The sequence below is a fragment of the Bos grunniens genome, chromosome 7 (assembly GCF_055505025.1).
Source record: "Bos grunniens cultivar Pamir isolate PY7600 chromosome 7, Bosgru_T2T1.0, whole genome shotgun sequence".
Classification (NCBI taxonomy): domain Eukaryota; kingdom Metazoa; phylum Chordata; class Mammalia; order Artiodactyla; family Bovidae; genus Bos; species Bos grunniens.
In genome coordinates, this window is record NC_141171.1 from 62,028,596 (window position 1) to 62,055,363 (window position 26,768).

Here is a 26,768-nt window from a genome sequence, read left to right on the forward strand (position 1 = left end):
AGAATCACACACACACACACAGATGTTAGAGAATCATACACACACACGGTGTACACACACACACACAGGAGGAGAGCTGAAGCTGCCTGTGGGATCTAACATCTCCTTTTTTACCAGCCATGATTCTACCACCATGTAATGTGCACCCTGCTCCTTCTGCATATATTTCAAAGATGCTATAATCAAGAATCCCAGCTTAAGGACACTTAAAATCTCAGTCCCTTTATTATTTCAAACTTTCTTCTTTTCTATCTCTTGCTCATTGAATCCCCTGTCAAATATGCACAGCCACCACATACACTAAGCACACCTCCTCGATCAATTAACTCTTTCTCTTCCCATTAATATACATGGTACTAACCTTCATGTAGCGAAGGTTGGGAATTGACATGATTCTCACTTCTGGGATATAATTGCTGTAAGTGAATAAAAAATGCATTAATGTTCACTGCAGTCTCTTTTAAGAAATGATTTCTTCTTGTTAATTAGAACAAGTCAGAGAAAATTTTAAAGATTCTTCCTATCACTACAATAAGAATTTAAGACGTGAAATCAAACCGGTAATGAGTTCTTTCTGAAATCTCACGCGTACCTCTATATATCCATGCATCAAGGTGGATATCTCCCTTATGTATTTATTAGATATGTCTTTTGAGATTTTTATTAATTCATTTCTGTAAATCTATAAGGCAACTGGCAATAAGATCCAACACTGATTTAATAATACATTACAGGGGTACAAAAACAATACCACATACTAACCAAACACTTTTACGTAGCATTTACTATGTGCCAGGCAATATTTGAAGTTTGTTAAAAATATTAACTCATGTAATCCTCATTGCAACTGCATTAAACAGGTATTACTATTATCCCCATTATAAAGATGAAGACACCAGGCTTAGGAGAAGCAGCCTGCTGGAAGCGGCCAGGATTCAAACCTAGGCAGTCTGGCTGCAGGGTCTTGCTCTTAACCGCTCTGTATGCTACCTCTCTGAATAAGACAACAGAATATTGTACTTATGTGTGCTTGTTCTGGACTCAAAACCATTGGGGTTCAAATTCCAACTTAGTATTTATATACTAAGATATTCCTTTGTAAAGAGCAGGGCAAGATATTTAGCTCTTTGTGTCTTGGTTTCTTCAATCATAAAATGAGAACATTGAAAGTTCCTTTTTATTGTGAAGAATAAACAGTATGTACAAAAAGTACTTGGAACAAAGCACACATACATGTTATCATGCAAATATTAACTGAAGATAAAATCTTTTGCAGAAACACTTCAAGAGGGTGCGTGTAGGAGGGCATCTTAGCATTATGGTATTTTAACTTCCGACTAGGTATTTTTCATGATGGTCATCACGATTATCTGAGTAATTTGATATAAAATTCAAGGGCCCCCACTATCAAAGATTTGGATTTAGCTGGCCTGATTTGTGGCCAGAACGTATGTATTAAGATTCCTTGGTGACTCTGCCATGATGCCAGGAAAAAAAAAAACACTTTTTTCCCCAAAGAACTCTTAAGAAACTGATGTGAAGCACATCTGGCCATTCGGGATTTCTGCAAGGAGTGTAATTCTTAATTAGGAAAGGAGTTCGTACCACATGTCACTTCTGTAGTCCTAATCAGTCATGCATTAAATAACAGTAGTGAGGAAAACAGAACATACTGTATGGGGATTTAGTTACAAAGCATTTGCAAACTAATAGCTCATTTGATCCTTCTTAACAAACCCAAGTGGAGAAGGAAATGGCAACCCACTCCAGTGTTCTTGCCTGGAGAATCCCAGGGACGGGGGAGCCTGGTGGGCTGCCATCTATGGGGTCGCACAGAGTTGGACACGACTGAAGCGACTTAGAAGCAGCAGCAGCAGCAACAAACATAAGAGGATGGCAGGACTGGTGTTATGCCCGTTCAGAGATGAGGAAAATCAGTTTAGACAAATTCTGTGACAGAACCCATATCTGGCCCTCCTAGTTCCTTCCTCCTAAGTTACCAGACCAGCACTTATCTGCCATTTGACTGCCAATGATTTCTTTTTAATTGTTGTATAATACTCTACACGCATGTATCTCAATTTAATCAACTATTTCTTTGTTAATGGTTAATCAGTTTGACATTAAAACTGTTTCCAGCTTTTTACCATTAAAATGTTACAACACACATCTTTTAAAAATGTATCTTTATAATTACCGGTCTTTATATATTGCTTTCATTTCTATAGAATAGATTCCTGAGATAGTACTACCTGGTTAAAATGTGTGTGTCATTTTGTCTTGATATTTCAAGTCACTCTCCAGAAAGACTCTAGCAATTCACTCTACCAACAATATGTACAAGTATGTTTACCCACATTCCCATGAGCACTCGGAACTAATATTTAAAATTTTCCTATCAAGTCCCAGCATCTTTCCATGTATTTACCAGCCATTTGGAATTTCTGTGAGCTACATATTCAAATCCTTTGCTCCACCTCATCTCCCCATCCCACCCATTCCAGAGATATTCAAGTTTTATTTATCATGCAGTAGCAAATATTCTTTCTTACTTGACTGTCTCAGGACTTTGTTGTCCATTTTGTTTTTTATAACTCATATTTTTCTGCTAAGGTCAAAGCTGGCTATTTTCCTTACTAGCTTCTGGGCTTCCTGCCTTATTCAGGAAGGGCTCTCTCACCCTAAAGTCAAGACAATAATTTACTAATTATTCTTTTTGATAAATGATTTTCATACACAAAATTCCCTTCTACTGACAAGTCCCAGTGAGTTAACATGAATTTAATTATTTTCATCCCATGCAACAAAGCACTATCAGAACATAGTTCAATAATAGTGTTACGCGATACTCTTCCATATGCTATACTTCTATTTTTTTTACTTTATTTTTTAAAGAGATCATTCCCAAACTTAGGTACTTTATCATCTGGAATGAATGACTCTCCAACCAACAACATACCACATTGCCAGAGACCATACTACTACATGTCCCTGATATAAACACCTTGGATTCTGTGTCTGTAGACTTGCCTTAAACTTCCTGTTATGTATTTCAAAACCAAAACAAGAACAGAATAGCAAGATTACTCTGATGTAGCTTGTCTCTTCTTTTTTAAGCCAAGAGTAAGCACATTTCATAGTGGGGGAAAAACAAAACAGTAACCTGAAACATCAATCCCAAATACTCACACAGCAACCATCTGGATTTTGAATTTGATAGATGTTGGATTAAATTCTGGCTTGCTCAGATTATGTTCACATTTCTAAAAAGAAAAAAAATACATAACATGTATCAGAGGAAAATAAGAATAAAATCTGCTGATCTACACAGCTGCTGAATTCAAAAGCACAGCATTTAATACAGTTTGATTTTGCTGCAAGATCACATATATTTTAAAACAGTGTATATTAACTGATAACCAAAATATAGGAAAGATGATGTTTTGGACTTTTGGAAATAAGCAACCACACTATCAAATATTATAACCTTTAGTGCTTCAAATTGAAATAAAAACTAACAAATACTTAAAAAAATTTTTTTATTTTTAAATTTATTTTTGGCTATGCTGGGTCTTCACTGCCATGCACAGGCTTCCTCTAGTTGTGGTTAGAGGGCTTCTCATTGTGGTGAGTTCTCTTGTTGCAGAGTATAGGCTCTTGGAGAAGGCAATGGCACCCCACTCCAGTACTCTTGCCTGGAAAATCCAATGGAAGTAGGCTGCAAGTCCATGGGGTCGTTAAGAGTCGGACATGACTGAGCGACTTCACTTTCACTTTTCACTTTCATGCATTGGAGAAGGATACGGCAACTCACTCCAGTGTTCTTGCCTGGAGAATCCAAGGGGCAGGGGAGCCTGGTGGGCTGCCGTCTATGGGGTCACGCAGAGTTGGACACGACTGAAGCGACTTAGCAGCAGCAGCATAGGCTCTAGGTTCGAGGGCCTCAGTAGTTGCAGCTCGAGGGCTTAGTTGCTCCACAGCATGCAGGATCTTCCCGGATCAGAGAGCAAAACCTGTGTCCCCTGCATTGGCAGGTGGACTCAAAACCACTGAACCACCAGTGAAGTCCGTAACACACACTTCTAATTAAGTGTGAACAATGTGAATTTTGCTGAGTTTTCCTCTTTCCTGTTTTCTTTTCTTTTTGGCTGTGGCTTGCAGTGGCATGTGGGATCTTCCCCAATCAGGGACTGAACCCATTACCCCTGCAGTGAAAGCATGGTGTCCTAACCACCGGACTGTCAGGGAATTCCCTTCTTTGTTTTATGTTATTTTTATTAGTCCTTTTTAATTTCCTCTCTACTAGTCTAAAAGATACCCATTCTTGGTTTAAGTGAACTTAAACACCACACTGACTTGTAGGAGGTAGGTGTAGGTACTGTAAATATTGTCTGTATTTCACAGATGATAAAAATGGGGAAAGGTAAATAATCTGAACAAACGTCACAGAGCCAGTAAGATTTGGAGCTAGGATTTAAATCCAAGTGCTGTGATTCCAGATCTCATGCTTTAGAATAAACAATTACTTGCTTACTATCTTGAATTGGCTCCACCTATATCCAGTTAAAAAATTTTTTAACTCTAGAAAAAAAAGAACAGTGTAAAGATACCAGTTACTGATCCTACTGTTCCTCTCCTCAGAGCCAACTAGTTTCTCATGTATAGCTGATGAGCATAAAAAGTATACACGTACATCATCTTTCTTTTTCACAGTAACACAAAAGAGAACATTTTATATTCTTCTGCCTTTTCCACCAAATCTATCTCGCAAATTATATACCAACACACACAGAGGTATCTCTGTGTCCTATTTAATAATTCTGTAACTTATTTAACCAGACCCAAATTGATAAATGCTTCCACAATTTTGCTACTACAAATAACACAACAATGAGTAATCTTGTATGGAAATCACTTCCCACATGCATATATATATCTGTAGGATAATTTCCTAAAACTGCATTTGTTATTTTGATGGATATTGCCAAATTGCTAACTTCTGCCAATCTGATGATTATGAAATGGTTTCTCATTGCAGTTTTAATGTACACTTCCCGATTACTGTACATGTTTGAGTATCTCTCCTCTTTACTGGGAACTGGGATTCCGTCTGCCATAACTGGCACATTAGTATCTACTTGTCAATTTTATAATGGGGTATTATCTTTTCCTTACTGATTTGTTATACTTCTTCATATATTCTGGATACTAATTCTCTGTCAATTACATACTTTACAAATTGCTCTTCTCAGTCTGTGATCTCTCTTTTCATTTCTTTATGGGTTTTCCTTGTAATGGGGGTACAAATTTTAATGTGTCAAATATGTAATTTTATCCTTTATGGTTTATCTTACTTATGGACTACTTACTTCCTTAACCAGAAGCCATAAAGCCATATTTCCTTCTAGAAATATTGCTCTTCATATTTACTCTTTAAAGTTTTCAAGGTTCCTAAAATTGACTTCTGTGTATCATGTACGTTAGAGGCCCCATTTTTTTTTTTTTTTCACAGAATCATTTGAGATGGTTTCACAAGCTATTCTTTCCCCAGTGACTTGAAAGGCCATTACTTGGTAAAATCAAGTTTCCTGACATGCATAAGTCTATTTCTGCTTTCTCTATTCTGTTTCAACAGTCTATAAATCTAACATAAACAAATATTTTTTGTATGTGTGTATATATGTATATATTCCCTCTTTTCTTACATAAAAAGTTATGTGCCTGTTATACACCCTGTTTTTTTGCATTTATAAATACATCCCATGTTATGACATTATTTCTTATAGATCTACAGTACTCATTGGGTAGATGTATCCTAATCTCGGTCGGAGAAGGCAATGGCACCCCACTCCAGTACTCTTGCCTGGAAAATCCCATGGGCGGAGGAGCCTGGTAGGCTGCAGTCCATGGGGTCACTAAGAGTCGGGCACGACTGAGTGACTTCACTTTCACTTTTCACTTTCATGCACTGGAGAAGGAAATGGCAACCCACTCCAGTGTTCTTGCCTGGAGAATCCCAGAGACGGGGGAGCCTGGTGGGCTGCCGTCTATGGGGTCGCACAGAGTCGGACACGACTGAAGTGACTTAGCAGCAGTAGCAGCATCCTAATCTCGACATATTTTGGTTTGTATTTGTAGAGGTGTATCTCCAGGGAGGTTGATGGGTCAATACAATATTGATTTTTTGCCTGCTGGATCTGTCCATTTCTGAGAGACAGGTGTTGAAGTCTCCAATTATGATGGTGGATTCATCTATTTCTCCTTATAGCTCTATCAGATTTTGCCTCACATGGTTTGACACGCGATTGTTGGGCAAATGTACATTAAGAATGGTTATATCTTCTTGGAGAACTGACCTCTTTATCATTATGTAATATCCTTCTTTAGCCCTGGTAACTGTCCTTACTTTGGAGTCTGCTCTGTCTAAAATGAATATGGCTACTCTTGATTTCTTTTGATTAGTATTAGCATGGTGTATTTTCTTCTTTCCTCTGATCCCTTCCTTCCTCTATCTCTCCCTTCTTTCTTTCTTTCTATGCTTTGTTTGAATCAGGAATTAAAGTCTATATACTGTATTTGTTTGGTTGATAGGCCTGTCTCTTCTAATGCTGTGTTATTTGATAATAGCAGCTATTAGTCACATGTCATTATTTAAATGACTTTCATCTTAGAAAGACTCAGGACCCACAGCTGCACTACCGTATTTCAAGTGCTCAGTAGGCTACATATGACTTGTGGCTAACATGCTGGACTGTAGAGATAAGGGACATTTCCATCACTACAAAAAGTTCTGTTGGATGGTATTGATCTAAAATGTTTCCTTTCCCTTTTTTGGGTATTTTTTCTTTTACAGGATTTTTTCTATTAACTGAAGAGACTGATGTTTCATAGATTCCCAGAGCCTAGATTTGCTTATTTTTCTTTCTTGCTTTTCTTTTAAATTGATTTTTAAAAATCAGTCCTTTTTGTTTCCTCCCTACTCTCCTAAAAGCTTCATACTCTTTCAGTATTCTTTAGGGGTTAGCAGTATGAACTTAACCTTCAGATACCCCAGCTTCCACTTGTGTAAAATAAGGCTAACAACAGTACTTACCTTACTGAGTTAGGGGCTTTAAGCTTATCTTGAAAGCTTTAAAACAGTGCCTGCACACTGGAACATTCTCTATAAACATTTTCTAGTTACTACTTTCCAGAGGTTTTGATACTGACCAGATCCCAAGTGCATTTATTTTTGCTTTTCTCTTACAAAATGACAACTCTACAGAGAGGAATACTTACTCGGCAGCGCAGGGACCGTTTGATCAGAAGATGCTTATGACGAGGATAGAGCTGTGAAGCACAGACTGGCTGGAAGTCAGGCTGTAAGAGGCGCTGCTGAAGGGTGGTCACTAGCATGAAAGGCAGAAACCACGCTTAGTTTAAGTGACTCGCTCAAAATCAGATGTATATGTGATAACTACACAAAATAACACTGCCTTTGTGACTAGCACTCTTCAAAAAAAAAATATGGAAATTTGACAGACATTTCTTCAAATGATTACCTCTATCTTATTTTCTGCATGATTCATTTTAGTACTAACAACTATACCATTAAAAATCTCAAATCAAAAATAAAAATCACAAGGCATAGAAGTAACAAAAACAGAATTAGATGTAAAATAGAAACAAAGTAGAATCATGTATAAAATTACCCTCTGTTAAATTTACTGGTCTCGTATAATAGTCTTCAGGTAGAGGTTCCACTTCATCTACAGCCTGAGCTGGCTCAATCTTTATCTCCTTTTGGTCCTCTCCTTCTTTAAGGCTAAAAGATAAAAGCAGTCATTTCTCAAGGGTCCACCTAAAAGTCCATGATACCGCTAACTGAAGTACTCCTCTATTGTGGAATATTCTTTCTGGCTAGGTTTTTCCTAAATATGAGCATCTTCTTCCCCACTGGCAACTGTTACTTTAAAACCACATTCCTTCAACATGCATTCTGATACTAGCTTTTTCCCTCAAAGCCATTTAATGTCCAAACTTACGAAAGTCCAGCAAGGGTACTGATGGTTGTACCAGCTCGTGGTCGCTGAAGCCTGGTTCCAAGACCGTATTTGTCCTAAACAGAGTTAAGAAATTTCTCTTAGAAATTCTATTTGTATATATGTCATGTATCAAATAAAGAATTTGGGGAGGGACAGCATGAGAAGCTCAGGGAATAAGCAAAAAATAAAAAAAGCTAATTTAATAAATGCTTCTTTTAAAGAGAGTAAGTGTAGCCCCACATCATCTTATTCTTAAAATGACAACAAAAGCACCAAACATGGAGACTGAAACTATATTAATACAGTGAAAATGAGTAAAATGTGATTTTTAATCTAAAAATACCTAAGCAATGGCTTAGACCAGAAAACTATGTGAACTATCTAAGACACACGACGAATGTCTTCTTGGAACACCAGTGATCATCTGCTAACTTTAGGGTCAGCAAGAATCATAAAAGAACTTACCACTACATGAATAGTATGTTGCTGTAGGCACCAAAATAGCAGCAGGTTGCAACAGAGACAAAAAAATGCAGGATAAGATACAAGCAAACTCATACAGCAGGCAGGTCATAGGCGAAAGTTGGAAGAGTAACACATTTAATTCCAATTCCTCCCTAAATACACTACTACACATACTGATTATACCACTGGATTGTTCAAAAAAATTCACGGAGACATCATAAAAATCTCTGGCAAATGTGGATGCTTTGCAAGTTGTAATGTTTTATTAAATTCTAAGACATTTTTATATGACTCTTACCAATTCTTAGGGTTTTAATGGCTTAACTAATTCTCAGGCAGAAGCAGTACAAGAATTTATTTAACCATTACAAGTCTCATTCCCTTCAGTGTAAAATGGGAATATACCACCTACTACACAGGACTGTTGTGAGGATTAAGCACAGTAATATGCATAAAGAACTCAGCACCGAGTTTGATACATCACTGCCATTCAAGAAACATTATTTATTAAATGCCAACCTGCTTGGCTCCAAGCAAACACACAAAAAGTAAATTATTCTGGGAGCAAATAAAACTTGGGGGGACAACGGCAAAAACTTCAAACCCTAATTTCTCATTTCTAATTGGTAGTTTACAAACTAGTAAAGAATAACTTTGATCAATAATTTCTATCAAAATTACACCTGTATATATTACTACTTATTTAACCATAAAAAAGCTCAGTATAAAAGTCAGTATTTTTCACATTGGAAAAATACTGGAAGGTGCCAAAAAATTATGATAACTGAAGTCCAGAAATCACTACTACCAGGATGCCAGAGGTGGGTGGACTACATGTGTAACATGAGTAAAATCTACCATTTGTTCATATTCTTCTGACTTTCTGTAATATGCAAAAGCTGTAAATGTGGGTGCCTACAAAACTAATAGTAACCTCTTTAGGAAATAAGAAGATGATAGAGGGGAGTGATGGAGAAAGAAACACAAATGTACTTAAAACTCAAAGAACTCAAACAGACCTAATGATATGGCAAAAGCATACCCATTGGACTTAGACACCTATCACCTAAGGGACCTTTTTTTGCTAGCCATCATTCAGGAATCCAGGGACAATGGCCACTTTCTGAAATGTTCACCACTCTTATGCCATACTGGTCTTGATCAGTGAATTGGAAACTCCTCTTTATACCAAGTTCTCACCGAAAAAGCCAAAGGCATATAGTTTCTACGCCGTGCCAGTTTCTTGCGATCTCGCTCAACCTTCTCCTTCTGAGCAAGCTGCTGGTAATATTCAATCAGTTTGTTCATCTGTAAGAAATCAAAGTATTTGAAACAGCTAACAAGAAGCTTAGGAAATACATCAAGTAAACTGACTAGAGATATAATGAATAGAAAAGACACATTAAAGTGGGCAAGTGTCTCTTCCCAGAAAAGAATCTGTCTTCCTTACATGATCTATTTTCAGAATTGAAATGGAACTTTCAAGTTCAACAACAGAAGAAATGAGCAATGAAAAGGCATGAAAATTCCATGTTCTCTTTTCACTGCTCTTTTACTTCACTGCTTAATTCCCCTCACAACCAATCCTATTTTCCTGGTATGGCCACGGGACCATCTATTTCCAAGTGTGACATTTCATACTCTATTTTCTCGACTCCAACATATATTTTCATTTCAAAAATATAGTTTAATCATAAAAGACATACAACTGTGAAAAGTTCAAGCAATATAGAAATATAAAGAAAAGAAAATTTCTCTTTTATGTCTCATGCCCATGTTCATTCTTCTCCTCACCACAGGTATCCACTACTACAGGTTAGAAATCTTTCTTACACACAGCCACAGGTATGATATATTCTGTATACATTAAAAAATGCAGGCATAGACATAGAATTTTTATATGTGCAAAATAAATATAGATCTTTATATTTTTCATATAAGGGGAAAAAAACTTGCTCTTTCAAAACTTTTTTACTTTATGTGTGAATTTTCCACTCAGTACATATATTAATAGATTCACCTCATTCTTTTTAAAGGTTGCATCTTATTAAATGGTACAGGTGTCCTAAAGGTATTTAACCATTTCCTCTGAGAGCACTTAAATGGTCTCCTGATACCCACTCTTGTTCTATCAAGTCAACAGTAATTATCTTTTAGAAACACTTATCTGATCCTGTCAGCTCTTCTGCTTTAAAGGCTTCTCAAATGCCTTAACTTGGTCCACATAGTTCTGCACAGTTTGACTCCAAATCCTTTTCTCTATTCACCTACCGCAACGCTCCACTATGGCACACTTGCCCACTGGTCTACAACTTGCTCCTTCCACTTACAAGCTCTTTGCCTTGGGTGTTCCTCCACCCTAAATTCTTTCCCTTCTCTGCCTGTTGTCCTCAGATCCTAGTGCAATCCTCAGATGTAGACTTATCTAATTCAAATTCCCTACAATAAATGCTCACGCACAGCTTCTCTCTCCTTCACATTACTTTGAGTTTTTCCTTTATCTGGGGATTAACTGATTTTGTTTTCCCATCAGTCTTAAACTCTGTGAGAGGAAAGGTCATATAATCCTATTGCTCAGCATGGTCCCTGGCACACAGAATGGAGCATATGCTTGATAACTGCTTGGTAACTGAATATACATATTTTCGTGCATAAGTACAAGTATTTCTGTATGTCAGAGTCCAGGAAGTAGATACTGCTGAGAGACCAAGAAAACTGTACTAGTTCACACTGACAATAGTATATGAAAAGGTCCAATTGGATACACTCCCATCCAGGATATTTTCAGTATTTCTAATTTTAGCTGAGGTCATAAGTGAATAATTATTAATTATTATTTAATTTCCAGTTTGACTGTACAACTTCATTTCAATCACATTTCACCATCTTTCTAATACTCTGCTTCCGAGGCAACAAAATCAGTCCTAATTTACACGGCAGAGATCAATTCACTGTGAACTATTAAAGGATGTCTACATCATGATTGCTACTGATTTCAAGAGCATCTTCTAAATTAGTGGTGTCTCCAAGACTTAAGATGTTTATATGCTGATATGTTTACATGTTGATGATATGATATTTCCGAGAACAAATGGACCTTTAACTTAGTTCGTGGGTATATGGAAAACAGAAACATATTATTTCCTTTTTCCAATTCACAAGCATACAGAAATAAAATTACTCTTAGGTTTCTCTATTAACTTAAGTCAGGCTGGAAAAAAACTGTCATTATGATTTAATGTCTTACACGAGAAGCACTTTCTAAGTGTAAAAGACACCAAAACACACACCATGGATTTATAAGCCTAAGCCATATTCACTGATAAAATGGTCTTTTTCCTCATTCCTCATGTCATCCTCTCTCTGATGACCCTTTACTTACCCGTTGCGTGTGAGGATTTTCAGGTTCCTGCCAACCACCACTAGCTGAAAAATAATGGAATATTAAACAAGGCTTACATAATCTGATTTTATTTTCACAAAAACAGGTCATCTGCAGGCCACAGACTTAAACTTAAAAACATAAAATCACAGAATTTTCAAGAAAGAGTCCTAGAAATTACATAGGCCAGAGTGCTTAGAATTAAATTCTTTCTTTAAATATAATGATGGTGATAATAATCACCACCACTAGGACCACCTCTACAACTAATACATGTATAATTTCTCTGCCAGGTATTTGAAATGTATCAAACTTCACTGTATTCTCATAATAACCCTCTGAGGTAGGGACTTTCATTATTAGTCTCATTTTACAAATGAGGAAATTGAAGCTCAGAGAGTTAAATAACTTGCCCAAAGTCAAGGAGATAGTAAGTAATAAAGCCACAATTCAAACGCAGGCAGTCTGACTCCAGAGAATTTGCCCTTACCTATAATATTGTGCAATTTCTATGACCTTGGTTTAGAGAAGAGTTTCTTAACATAAGAAACAAAAGCACAAACAAATCATAAAGGAAAAAATTATTCCAGAAAGCTGAAAGTAAAACCGTAACGAATACTTTCAACAAATGGTACTGTAACAATTTACACAAATTTATAAAAAATTAACCTCAACCCTTAACCTCACAACATTTACAAAATTTGCCATAAAATGGTAATAAACTCACACTTAAAAGCTAAAACATAATATTCCTGGAAGAAAACAAAAGTGAAAATCTTAACAACCTTGGGTTAAGCTAAAGTTTCTCCACTAGGACACAAAAGGACAAATTATATATAAAAAAATTGATAAACTGAACCTCATCAAAATTAAAAATTTGTGTTTTTCAAAAGACGCTGTTGAGAAAATAAAAAGGCAAGCCACAGACTGGGAGATAATATCTGTGAAACATATATTCAACAAAGGGCTTGTATCCACAATATAGAACTCTCATAACTCAACAAAAAGATAAAAGCTTAGTTTAAAAACAGGCAAATAGGCAAAAGATTTGTACGAACACTTCACCAAAAAAAATACATAGATGGCAAATAAGCATATTAAGAAAATGCAACTTAAAACCACAATGAAGTATCACTATACTCACTAGAATGGCCAAAATGAAAAAGACCAACAATACTAATGGTTACTGAGGAAATGGAACTCTCCTCCTTTGCTGGTGAGGACCTGAAACTGTACAGCCTAACTGTACTTAGAGAAACAGTACTCTAACTGTACTTAGAGAAACAGTTTTCAGTCAAGGTAAACAAACACTTAACCCCATGACTCAGCAATTCAATTCCTAGGTAAACACTTGTGAAAAATGAAAACACATATTTACAGTAAAACTTGTAAGCAAATGTTCATAACCAGTTTTATTCATATGAGCCTCAAACTGGAAAAAATTTCAGTGTCTATCAACTCCAGAATGAATAAACAAAATATGGTATACCCATACAATAGAATACAACTCAAAAAAACCCAGCAAAAACATGAAAGAATCTCAGAAGCACTATACTAAGAGAAAGAAGCCAGACACAAAAGATTAAAACACGCCAACTATGTAGACTTCTAAAAAAGGCACAATTACAGTGAAAGAAAGCAAATTAGTTGTAGTCAAGGGCCAGGAGGTGCGGGGAAGGAACTGACTAGGGCATGAGACAACTTTTTTGGGGTGACAGAAATATTCTATATCACCACTGTGGAGGTGGCTATGTGGCTATACATATTTGTCCAAAATCAAAGCATTCTACACTTAAAATTGCTGAGTTTCATTATATGTAAATTATATCTCAATAAAGCTAAGCCAAAAAAGGGAAAAAAAGTAGGAGGTACCATTTCACAACCATGAGTTTGGAAAAACTTGGAAGAAATCAACAGTACCAAGAGCTGCCAAGGATGTGGAGCAGTGAATAGTTCACTCATATATTTGTGGGAGCAAAAATTGGTAAACACGTTTTGGAGAGCTAATGATGTACACATCTTACAACCAGCAATTTTACTTTAAATTATGCAGAGAAATCCTTGCTCCTATGACAGGAAACACATGTAAGAATGATTCTAACAGCACTGTTGTTAGAGGCAAAAAATTGAAAGCAACCTAAACATCCATTCGGAAGAGACTAAAAAAGTAAACTGTGGTTAAGCCAGGCATGAATCACTGACCATCACTACTACACACCACAAACAAACTGGATAGAGAGAAGTTGTAGCAGGATACATAAAACAAGGTTCTATTTGTTTCAAGTTGAGAAACACACTTGCTAATGGCTACATACGTTATGTGGAAAACTGCAAAAATATGTAAAGAACTGATGAAAACCTGAATTCAAGACCGATGACCATCTCTCTCTAGGAAACAGAAGGCAGATGGAATGGGAGGAAGGCTATACTGGGCTGACACTGTTTTAGTTCTGTTTCATTTCTTAAGTTGAGTGGTAAGTTGATGAATGTGTATTATTTTTATAAAAATAATTTTTTTCCCAAATAAAAACGACTCCTGTTGAAGGTGATACGGTAACTCCTTGCAGGAAATGGCAGCAGTAACAACCTTTAGTACAATATTTATATTTTAAAAGCTGTTTTACTTAAGGCAAACATGAAAAATAATTATGTGAAAAAAATGTTTCAGTAATTAGAAAAATCTTAAGTTTTACCTAATTGCATTTTTAGAACTGCTGATTGATTCTAAACACAAATTTGAGTGCCATTATGATCTCATTATAAGTTTTTGCACATTACTGACACAAAGGCTTACTTACAAATAAACAAATAGTTGTAACTAAAGTGGTTTCAGGGCTTCTCAGATACCAATGACATCATGGAAGAAATGAAATTATTTGTACTTCTTAAGAGCTCTGAGTATTCAATTATCACTGTCAAGATACCCTCACAGAAGCTAGATTTCTAGAAATAAGCACAGGCTTTAAATTCTAAAAAATAAATTATCCAATCCTAATGGTTTATAGTTCAAAAAGTATCAAAAAAAGACTTACAGAGTAACAAACTGAGAAATCTATTTGGATATCTAGGTTTTGTTTAATCTGATAAAAACAAACAAAATACAAACATGGAAAAAATACACTTGAATTCACTGAACTAAGTGCCACTTTGAGGTTGTTTTTTACGTTTAACTTAAATTCATAAACAAATTTAAACAATTTACTTGCTACACTGACATTAAGACACAAATATTTACTGACAATCTAAAAAGATGGTACAGAAACTTTCCAATATAAATATCATATTTCAGGAAATACCTACCCACCAACAAACACTTTAAGAAACTTGTTTGTTAAGTTTTTGTTTTTGAAGAATGTTTTATCAATATAATGTATGAAATTAGGAAAACAACCAAGAGCTCAGGCATTCTACACCAAAGCGCAAACTCGAGAAAATCAAGAATTAAGTTTTAAGAACAGAGTTGAATCTGAAAGAACTTCACCCATTTTTACTACCAAATTATATAAGAAACTATAGGAAATTTTTACCTAATGTCCATCTTTATTTGAGTTACATCAAATAACATAGTAACTTTTTAATTGGCTTCCTCATGTATTAGTAAGCTAACTATTTTTCAAACTTTAAACATCTTGTATTGGGGTACAGCCAACTAACAGTGCTGTGGCAGTTTCAGGTGAACAGCGAAGCGACTCAGCCATACATACACATGGACCCATTCTCCTCCAAACCTCCCTCTCATTCAGGCTAGCACGTAACACTGAGTTCCATGTGCTATACAACAGGTCCTTGTTGGTAAGTTGACATTTTTAATGAAAACCTAAAAATGGTAATTTTTAATAAGTCTAAAAAATGTTTAGAAACTTAATGAAATTTCAGAAAGAAAAAAGACAATGGAGAGTTAGCAGTGCTACTGTTTATATAAAAAACAAATAGCAACTCAAGATTCTGAACTGACTGTAATAAAGAGTGTGTGTCTGTTATTAACCATGGAGTACAGAAAATGAAAAAATAAAGGAAGTTTCCTAGTAAAGATTAAGTGCAACCTCTGCTTTGAAACACAAAAATGATGGAAAGGTAATTAACATTTTAGACTGTCTTTAGGTCCAAACACACATAACTTTTCTGTATCACTTATGATATATATAGATGTCTCTTTAAGCATGTGTTTGAATGTTCCAGGACATGGAATTTTTGGGTAAAAGAATAAAAGCAATTTAAAAGTTTAATAAATGTCAAACTGCTATCTAAGGTGGTAGCAGACAAACGATTTTCCTATATTTCTGTCATACTACCAGATTTTAAAAATTTTGCCAAATCAATGGATTAAGTTTTAATATGCATTTTCCTGATTACTAGTAAAACTGAAACATATCCTTTTACATATTTATTGACTTAAAAGAAATCATCTCACCAAGTTGTGTGCAAAAAAATAAATTCCAATGATCTGTGCACATTCTGGTTATTGAACATTTTTATTTCCATTTCTGAGGGCTGCTGTTCATATTGACATTTTTTTTTTTTCTCTTGGGTAGCTTCCCTATTGATTTATAAGGGTTCCTTATTTTTGCTTATTTATCTGTAGTCTGTTAAATATGATATAAGATTGGCCACTTTAATCTTTGAAGTTTGTTCATGGTGTATTTCACCATCAGCAGCAATTATTTTTTATGAAGAACATTAATCTTTTGATTGTAAAAAAACATGTCAGATATATAAATGCTATTTTACCAACCTTAAGAATACCCAGTTTCCAATGAAATATGAGAATTTGGGAACATAGAAGATTTAGTGGCAAAATACTCTGAATTTATCACCTACCTCCCAACAAGTAACAGAATTCATGATTTGTGTGCAATTACAACTCTGCTGATTTCACAAAATCTCATGCTGAAGTCCACCTCACTCACCCACAGATTTATCTGCCATGCCCACATCTCTAGACGTCCAGCGACAAAATCCACAGGCCAAATAGTAGGCTTTCTTCATGGTGGTCTTGGCTGGGTCATCTGGAAGCTGTGTAGAGATGCTTGTTGCCCGAGTGGAGAGGGTGTGCATACAGCCAGGACAGTCAAAGCAGTTGGCACATCTAGAATACAACAAACAACCACTGATTCATTCAGCAAATATTTACCAAGCATCTACTACGTCAAGACATTGTTCTGTATGTCAGGAATTCAAGAGAGAAATATAAGGGTGGCTCCCAAACAAAAAGAAATCAAAAAGTACTCTGAAGAGACTTTTATAAACTGTTTTAAAATTTCAAAAACATTACATGCTAATTATTTTTTAAAACGTGTCATCATCACCAAAGTTCCTGATAACTACAGCATGACCCAAGCCTATTTCACAGAGGGAATCACTGTTAACAGTCTGGAGTTAACTTTTAGACTCTTCTTAAGCTCGCACAGACCACAAAGATTCTGTGGACAAAGAAACGTCACAGCTTATGACTTTAGAGAGGACAGACCAATTGAACAATGGAAAACTGAGAGGAAACAATTCAATAAGCTGTGAAATTGGGTTTGGAAAATAACTGCTTGTTTGCTGTGCCAGAGAGCTGAAACAGATACCAAATAATGCTACCAAGGTGAAATGGTTCAGAAGGGTGGCATTTTCAGGGCTTTCTGCTCTCTTCAGGCATTACTTTTCCTAGTGAACCAGTCAACATTCCCCTACAGCGGCCCCCATGCCTTTCTGTTTTTCTAGTAGAAAGTTTTCTACTTTTCTACCATCTGAGATGATCAAGACTGTACCTTCAGTCATAGACTTGCTCTGAAGTTCCATAACTCCGATTTTCTGTGATATTTTGCTACTGGACAATATTCTCAAGTAAGAATAATAATAGTACCTACCTTAAAGGGATACTTTGAGGATTAAATGATAAAATAAAGGTATGGATGGCATACAAAGCTGGTTTATACGGACCTGTTTCTCCAGGACAGGAAGGACAAATAGTGGTTTATATCCATGGAGGTACAAGGTGTGACTGGTTGCAAAGGACTTCCACACCATGCTAAAAACCAAAATGGCACCAGTAACAATGAGCATATCTACTACTCAGATCTTGATTTTTAATACCAATCTCTAGTAAAAGGCACAAGGGCTCCTTGGAGAAATGGCTCTGGGACAGAAAATATAGGTAAGCCTGGGGTAAGTAGGAAATTTCTCAAACAACTGAATAACGCTTCACTCCCCCTCAATGCCATAAAATGATGGGGGTACGCCAAAGGGAGACAGAAGTCTACTAAAAGAGGGTTATAATGGCCAAAGCTGGAAGAACCTGAGTTAAAAAAAAATAGTAGTATTGGAGTATAACCTGAAGTATACAAAAATATTCACAAGTCCACACTGCTTTAAGTAAATGATTAAATAAATAAAAAAGAAAAAAGAGAAAAATCTTCCATGTAAAAGAATTCCAAATAATTCATGGAGATAGCTCTTATGGAAGGGAAGCATAGCTCGCTACTAGTTAAATGTGGGCTGTATTAGTACATTTCCTTCCCGAGCATGGTATGGAAAAGGAAAAGGGGATTAAAAAAAAGGTAACTTTACATCAGAATAATCTGACAAACAATAGCTCAAGCCAAGTAATCAAGGTTAACATCTACAGTGAAAAGTCATATTGGTGGTATACCTCTGATATGACGTGGTGAGAGATACACTTTACCTATGTGATCCCCGTCCCCATAACACATTCTCTCAGATGATGACAAAAGCATCAGACAACTTCCAATCAAGGGACATTCTACAAAATATCTTACCAGTACTCCTCAAAACCAAGGAAAGTCTAACAAAACTTCACAGCAAGAGGGGCCTAAAGAGATATGACTATTAAATACAATGTGGGTATCCTGAATAGGATCCTAGAACAAAAAAATGAGATTAGGAGAAAAATTGAGGAAATCTAAATTTAATAACAATGCTACCAATAATATTCATTAATTGAGACAAATAATACCATACTAATATATGACATTTACAACAGGGGAGACACGGTGAGGATTAAAGGGAATTCTCTGTATCATCTTCACAATAATCTTAAGTCCAAAACTGTTATAAAATACAATTTATTTTTTTTTTAAATGCAAGAGTCACCTCTGGCAAAAAAAATGATGCTAAAAAAAGAAAAACAGCTAATTTCATGTGTTTTCTTACCAGCTATTAAAATATAGCTGTGGAAAATAGGAAAAATGGATCCCAGTCTTACCTGTTCTTTTTTAGTTTGGCTTCAGCCGATGGCATATTTTCTAAACAACTGGGACAATAATGGGAGTCCACCTAGAATGAAACAAGAAATCAAAAAATCATCTTGGCTTGTGTATATACCTGTAACAAATAGTGAAATTTAAAATAAATTATTCTGCAGCAGCAGGTAGAGACCATCGTTGTGGCAAAGAACTTGGACTGTTTCCAGCATAGGGTTTATTCTTATAAAAATCACCTGTTTTTTTCTTAACCTCTGAATTTCCTGAAATCCTTTTATTTTTCTTTTCTGAATTTTCCTATTCCCTTTCACCAGGGTTTTATGTATTAGACATGTTAAACTATGTTTATGTTAAAGAAGACTCTATGATAATCTAAATAGATTAACACATAATCCAATTTATGAAGCTGTGATCAAATATCCTTTTATCTAATCTAGCTTTATGGGACTGCAATAACTGGACTGCACTTTAATAGTTAAGAGAGATTTTAAAAGTTCTCTAGTTACTGATATATTTATTACATGTTCACTGAAGAAAAGCATAAACTAACAGTTACAAAGTCACCTATAGCCAACCAACTAGAGATTTTTAAATGGCAAATTAAACTACTAAGTTAACAAGATAGTCTTATTGTATTTAGCTCGAAAACATAGTATAAAAATTAAATTCACTGATAAAGTTGCTGCTCAAATAGTCACCAGGAACACAAATACAGTACTGTTAACTTATATTTGCACTTATCATAAAACGCAAAATGTAATTCATTTCTTTTTGTTCCTTTCTGAATTATGCTCCTCCCTTCAAGTGCAGCTCCAATTTCAGGCTCCCCATTAGAACTTTCTGGACTGCTTCAGCCCTCATTGGCATCATCCTTCCCCAAACCCTAATGGCTTCTGTTTCACAGGTGCACACCAGTCCATAAAAGATACAGTCACAGACTGAATGTCCTAGCTAATGGTGTCCTTACAGATTATGAAAACTAGCTCCCTACTGATCACCAAATGAGAATCTAATCAGTAAATTCTGGAGGTGAAGCTGGACAGGGAGGCATCATAGAGACAAAGGACCTGCCAAAGGGATAAGCATACAAAGTGCTAATAGAGAAAAATAAATGCTGTATATAATACAGCATTGATTTTTCTTTTTCCCTTGTGTTATTTAACTGCTTTTTCTGACTATTCTGAATAGTATGAAAAATATTCTCAATAAAATTGTAATTAATAATGTGTAAAATGGCTTATAGTATAGGACATATTCTCATAAGCATTTTTAACAGTCCAGGGATCCTGACTGAAGTCCGCTGAATCAGGCTGCTTGGTTTCAAATCCTGGTCCTTCCTTCCTTCCTCAAATTTCTGGCTGTGTGACATAATGCAAACATTATGTGTGTTTCTTTAACTGTGAAGTACAAGAGTCATCAGTCACTTCTGTCCTGTCCGACCCTTTGCGACCCCTGGGCTGTAACCCACCAGGCTCCTCTGTCCATGGGATTCTCCAGGTAAGAATACTTAAGTCGGTTGTCATGCCCTCCGCTAGAGGTTCTTCCCCATCCGGGTATCGAACTAGCATCTCCTGCATTGCAGGCGGATTCTTTACAGACTGAGCCACCATGAAACCCCTTATAACGGTAAAGTGGTTTTTTTTAAAAAGGTATTTATTCTGTTGGTTTGTAGAATGATTAAAGAAGATTATGTAAAGCACATGGCATACAGAAAGTACTGAATAAGCAGAAACTATGTATTATTAATACTAATCAGCTTTTCCTTCAGGAGCCTGCAAGTAACTCAAGAGCAGGATTTATGTCTTAACCCGTCTTTTAATCCCCAAAGCTCACTGAATGAACACGTGCCAAGTGCTGCAGACGTTTTGGGGATTTGTTATTCGTTGATGATTTTTCCCTCCCCAGGGTGGGGTCTTCTACATTCTGAGCAATCCCACCTCCAAAGCCCACATGTATCAGTGAAGGACAGAAATGTACCCCCAGGAGGAGCGCCATAAATATAATACTTTGAGCTTCTTAAACAAGAGATCCGATTCTAAACGCTTTTCTCTCAGCTCACTCCATCCCAACCCTCTTCTCTGCAGCAGGCCGTGGGCTGGGCCAGGAAACAGAACAAGGCAGTCAGAAGGCGGGGTTTCTGCCCAAGGAGGGACAGGCAGAACTTCCAGGATAGGAGGCGCTTGGATGACAATGACCGCACTTTCCCACTACCTCAATCAATCCTGGGAAGACCGTATCTCGCCCCTCAAGGGGCCTTAACTAAGCACCCCCACATCTTCCCCCCACCACAACCTGCCCAATTACCAAACCCCCTAGCAGATGGCCAGGGTCCCCAAAGTCTAGTTTGTCCAATCAGAAGACGCGCTAGAACAGAAAGGCCGCTCAGCCCCACCCAAGGCCGCTCCTCCTTTCCAAGTGACAAATTATAAGCAAATTAAATCACAGACAAAACTGAGTGACGGAAGACAAAGCCAATCAGCATGCCAGGAAAATGACTACCCGCCTCCAACTGCCAGAACTTCCCCGCTGGTCGCGGTGACTAGGGGGAACGCCTCCCCCATCCCCCAACACACACACTCTTCACGGGACGACTGCATTACCTCGTGAGACACACATTCCAGCGACCGCAGATCGCTACAATAGCGGCAGAAGTAAAGCTGCGACAGCGGGGCCCGAACCTTCTTTTCTCCCTGGACTAGATAGAGAACCCGCTCCGATTGCAGCAAGGACGCCATCTTGTGGGGGAGGAGTCAACGACGCTCCCGTCGCATCACGTGACCCGAGGGCCGGCGTTTTCCTAGCCTTCTTCCTTACGTATTTCAACGTAGACTTTGACGTAAGCTTTCCGAGCAAGTGGGGCTTTGCGCAGGACGAAAGTCAAAATGCGCATGCTCAGCTGGGATACCAGCTTTCTACCCCAGGATGGGGCCTGTCCTCCAAACTTCGGCTCCCCAAGCTCGTCCCCCTCCGGCATTTTTGTGAGTGTCAACCGCCCGGACGGAGCTCAGACCGTTGTTTTGCTAGATGTGGAATCGCAGATCAAATCCAGACAGACTCAGTACTGTTCTTTCCTTCATTTCTAACAGGAAGGTTGCTCTTTTATTTAAAACTCTCCCGCTCTCACTTTCCAAACAAATCTCCAGAAGTTAGATGGAGGGTTTCTGAGACAGAGTTTCTTGGAAACTAGAAACTTAAGAGTGCACACCAGCACTTCCCCTCCGACAATCTTACTATTGACCTATAGGAAACTTTCACAGATACTATCTCCTTTGTAGTTTCTTAGCTCAAGCTCTTGCATGCAGAAGCTGTATCTCATTTCCTGGTTTTCCATATTTAGCATTAGAACCAAGTCTATATTGTGGATGTTAATGAAGCAATGAAATCAATGAATAGTGTTGCTAGGTGTCATTTACATTTTTCCAGTGCATGCATTAAGGCTTAGACATGTAAAATGACCACTTACAGCTAGGCTGGCAGAGACTGGAACCCATGTTACCTGCTTCAGTTTATTGCTTTTCTCTTTGTACTAGAATTGAAAGTGAAAGTCGCTCAGTAGGGTCCAGCTCTTTGCAACCCCATGGACTATACCCATGAAATTCTCCAGGCCAGAATACTGGAATGGGTAGCCTTTTCCTTCTCCAGGGGATCTTCCCAATCCAGGGATTGAACCCAGATCTCCTGCATTGCAGGTGGATTCTTTACCAGCTAAGCCACAAGGGAAGCCCAGTGTATTACTATCTGTCTGATATTAGAGTTGGTGACTGAGAAGAAATAGAACTGAACAGTAATAATAGTTAACGTTTATTGAGCACTTACTGAATGCAGGACACTGTGTCAAAACTACGTAGTCTCATTTAATTTTCACCAGAACTCCAGAAGGCAGGTGCTATCATTATTTTTATCTCACAATGCAGGACAGTGAGATCCCAGTGCTCTTCTCTTCTCCCTGGAAAGCCTGGCCATAACTGGGCAGACTGAGATTCCTCTGCTCTGTGACTAGTAGTCACCAGTAGCAGAATCCCTAATGCATAGGGTAGTTACCAGCCTGGGCCCTGAGAAGCAGCAAGGCCCAGGCACTGGCATGGGAGGCAGGCACTGGGAACAGAAGGGGAAAGTGAGTCACAGGAGGATACCCGGCTTGATTTCTGAGGCTCACAGGGCCAGCCTGCGTCAGTGGTGCTGGCAGGTTTTTACCAAAACAGACAACAGCCACAGGTTGGAGTTTGCTGATGCGTGCTATTGCTTCCTGGGGTAGTAGACTGGGTAACTGAGAATTATCATATACTAGAAAGATCCTAGTTCAATCCTTGTAACTTTCAAATAGAGAAAATGAAGTCCTGAGAGTCGAAGGAACATGCCCCAGGGTTTCTCACTCCTGGTAAAGTAGTATTCTGTGTTCTGATTCCACAAATGCAGTTCCTTGCACACTATGTCAGTTCATTCATATTTACAGTTGAGTAGGAAACCAGTTGCTGTCCTAAAAAGAGAAGAAAGAGAAAAAAGTGGAACATTAATGAATAGCCTACTCATTTTTGCCCTGGAAGTTTGCTGGGATTGCATCATTCCCATTTGGGACACATGAGTTTCACATCTCTAGAATGCTCTCTGCTTGGCTTCAACAGGAATTTCCCAAGCATACCTCAAGCCTAACCAAGGCTTGTCCCCTTCCCCTGACTTCCTCTGCTTGGTGGACTAACCATTTCAGTTCAGTTCAGTCACTCAGTCATGCCTGACTCTTTGTGACCCCATGGACTGCAGCATTCCAGGCTTCCCTGTCCATCACCAACTCCCAGATCTTGCTCTAACTCATGTCCATTGAGTTGGTGATGCCATCCTACCTTCTCATCCTCTGTCATCCCTTTCCCCTCCTGCCTTCAGTTTGTCCCAGCATCAGGGTCATTTCCAAGGAGTCAGTTCTTTGCATCAGGTGGCCAAAGTATTGGAGTTTCAGTTTCAGCATCAGTCCTTCCAGTGAATATTCAGGACTGATTTCCTTTAGGATTGACTGGTTTGATCTCTTTGCAGTCCAAGGGACTCTCAAGAGTCGTCTCCAGCACCACACAAAAGCATCAATTCTTCAGCACTAAGCTTTCTTTATAGTCCAACTCTCACAGCCATACGTGACTGCTGGGAAAACCATAACTTTGACTATTTGGACCTTTGTCAGTAAAGTAATCTTCCTGCTTTTTAATATGATGTCTAGGTTTGTCATAGCTTTTCTTCCAAGGAGCCAGTGTCTTTTAATTCCGTGGCTGCAGTCACCATCTGCAGTGATTTTGGAGCCCAAGAAAATAAAGTCTGTCACTATTTCCATTGTTTCCCCATCTATTTACCATGAAGTGATGGAACCAGATGCCATGATCTTAGTTTTTTGAATGCTGAGTTTTAAGCCAGCTTTTTCACTCTCTTCTTTCACACTCATCAAGAGGCTTTTTAGGTCCTCTTCACTTTCTGCCATAAGGGTGGTATCATCTGCATATCTGAGGCTATTGATATTTCTCCCTGCAATCTTGATTCCAGCTTGTGCTTCATCCAGCCCAGCATTTCGCATGATGTACTCTGCATAGAAGTTAAATAAGCAGGGTGACAATATACAGCCTTAATGTACCCCTTTCCCCATTTGGAACCAGTCCATTGTTCTATGTCTGGTTCTAACTGTTGCTTCTTGACCTGCATACAGATTTCTCAGGAGGCAGGTAAGGTGGTCTGGTATTCCTGTCTCTCAGAAGTAGGTGTTTTTCTGGAATTCTCTCCCTTTTTCTTTGATCCAACGGATGTTGGCAATTTGATCTCTGGTTCTTCTGCCTTTTCTAAATCTAGCTTGAACATCTGGAATTTCTCGGTTCACATACTGTTGAAGCCTAACTTACAGAATGTTGAGCATTACTTTGCTAGTGTGTGAGATGAGTGCAATTGTGCAGTAGTTTGAACATTCTTTGGCATTGCCTCTCTTTGGGATTGGTATGAAAATTCACCTTTTCCAGTCCTGCAGCCACTGCTGAGTTTTCCAAATTTCCGAATGCTTCTCTGTGGCAGCAGGGAACACTTCCTCTGTGCTCTGGTGAGGATGCAGGGAGCTGAGATGGCATCCTCTTTTGGCTAAAGTTTGCAGAGGTGACTTCAGGTTAAACACTGCTGCCATTGCCCAGTTGCTGCTGGTGCTGAAGGCAGACCACAGGCCCCTCAGGTGCTGGCTGATAAGAGATACTTCGTGGCCATGCACTGTCTGTGCCACTGATCCCTTACTCCCGCTTGTTTGTCCACTCACCCCTGAGAACTCGCAACTGACACAAGAAGTTCATAGCTCTCAGTGAGAGTGAGATAAGGGCACAGTCATGGAACTACAGAGCCAAAAGTGACCTTCAGTTCAGTTCAGTTCAGTTCAGTTGCTCAGTTGTGTCTGACTCTTTGCGACCCTGTGAGTTGCAGCATGCCAGGCCTCCCTGTCCATCACCAACTCCTAAAGTTCACTCAGACTCACGTCCATCGAGTCAGTGATGCCATCCAGCCATCTCATCCTCTGTCATCCCCTTCTCCTCCTGCCCCCAATCCCTCCCAGCATCAGAGTCTTTTCTAATGAATCAGCTCTTCACATGAGGTGACCAAAGTACTGGAGTTTCAGCCTTAGCATCATTCCTTCCAAAGAACACCCAGGACTGATCTCCTTTAGAATGGACTGGTTGGATCTCCTTGCAGTCCAAGGGACTCTCAAGAGTCTTCTCCAACACCACAGTTCAAAAGCATCAATTCTTCGGCGCTCAGCTTTCTTCACAGTCCAACTCTCACATCCATACATGACTACTGGAAAAACCATAGCCTTGACTAGACGGACCTTTGTTGGCAAAGTAATGTCTCTGCTTTTGAATATGCTATCTAGGTTGGTCATAACTTTCCTTCCAAGGAGTAAGCGTCTTTTAATTTCATGGCTGCAATCACCATCTGCCTTGATTTTGGAGCCCCCAAAAATAAAGTCTGACACTATTTCCACTGTTTCCCCATCTATTTCCCATGAATTGATGGGACCAGATGCTGTGATCTTAGTTTTCTGAACGTGGTCCACTGGAGAAGGGAATGGCAAACCACTTCAGTATTCTTGCCTTGAGAACCCCATGAACAGTATGAAAAGGCAAAATGATAGGATACTGAAAGAGGAACTCCCCAGGTCAGTAGGTGCCCAATATGCTACTGGAGATCAGTGGAGAAATAACTCCAGAAAGAATAAAGGGATGGAGCCAAAGCAAAAACAATACCCAGTTGTGGATGTGACTGGTGATAGAAGCAAGGTCTGATGCTGTAAAGAGCAATATTGCATAGGAACCTGGAATGTTAGGTCCATGAATCAAGGCAAATTGGAAGTCGTCAAACAGGAGATGGCAAGAGTGAACGTCGACATTCTAGGAATCAGCGAACTAAAACGGACTGGAATGGTCCATTATAGTACCATTATATCTACTACTGTGGGCAGGAATGACCATTATATCTACTACTGTGGGCAGGAATCCCTTAGAAGAAATGGAGTAGCCATCATGGTCAACAAAAGTGTCCGAAATGCAGTACTTGGACACAATCTCAAAAACGACAGAATGACCTGTGTTTGTTTCCAAGGCAAACCATTCACTATCACAGTAATCCAAGTCTATGCCCCAACCAGTAGTGCTGAAGAAGCTGAAGTTGAACGATTCTATGAAGACC

The 26,768-nt window shown here is 38.2% G+C and overlaps 1 protein-coding gene and 1 long non-coding RNA gene across 4 annotated transcripts in view; both read right to left on the reverse strand.

The window, feature by feature from the left end:
- The window catches only part of DCTN4 (dynactin subunit 4), a 32,916-nt gene extending 11,088 nt beyond the window's left edge, over positions 1-21,828 (reverse strand). Inside the window, exons 1-11 of one of the 3 annotated variants that reach the window (XM_086412457.1) lie at positions 21,677-21,828; positions 19,079-19,149; positions 16,779-16,957; positions 11,872-11,915; positions 9,690-9,797; positions 8,490-8,510; positions 8,025-8,098; positions 7,692-7,804; positions 7,279-7,388; positions 3,190-3,263; positions 362-416 (exon numbers count right to left, since the gene is read on the reverse strand). In XM_086412457.1, coding sequence (XP_086268583.1) covers positions 362-416; positions 3,190-3,263; positions 7,279-7,388; positions 7,692-7,804; positions 8,025-8,098; positions 8,490-8,510; positions 9,690-9,797; positions 11,872-11,915; positions 16,779-16,957; positions 19,079-19,149; positions 21,677-21,811 — 984 coding nt within the window. In that variant the 5' untranslated portion in view covers positions 21,812-21,828. Of the gene's footprint in view, positions 1-361; positions 417-3,189; positions 3,264-7,278; positions 7,389-7,691; positions 7,805-8,024; positions 8,099-8,489; positions 8,511-9,689; positions 9,798-11,871; positions 11,916-16,778; positions 16,958-17,796; positions 19,150-21,676 lie in introns of all 3 variants that reach the window. The other 2 variants (XM_086412458.1, XM_086412459.1) reach the window with 2 other exon arrangements.
- Positions 21,829-22,864: 1,036 nt separating this feature from the next.
- Positions 22,865-26,768, reverse strand: part of LOC147369691 (uncharacterized) — a 43,688-nt gene continuing 39,784 nt past the window's right edge. The window contains exon 2 of the long non-coding RNA XR_015167754.1: positions 22,865-23,553. This is a non-coding gene — a long non-coding RNA (uncharacterized LOC147369691). The remainder of the gene's footprint in view (positions 23,554-26,768) is intronic.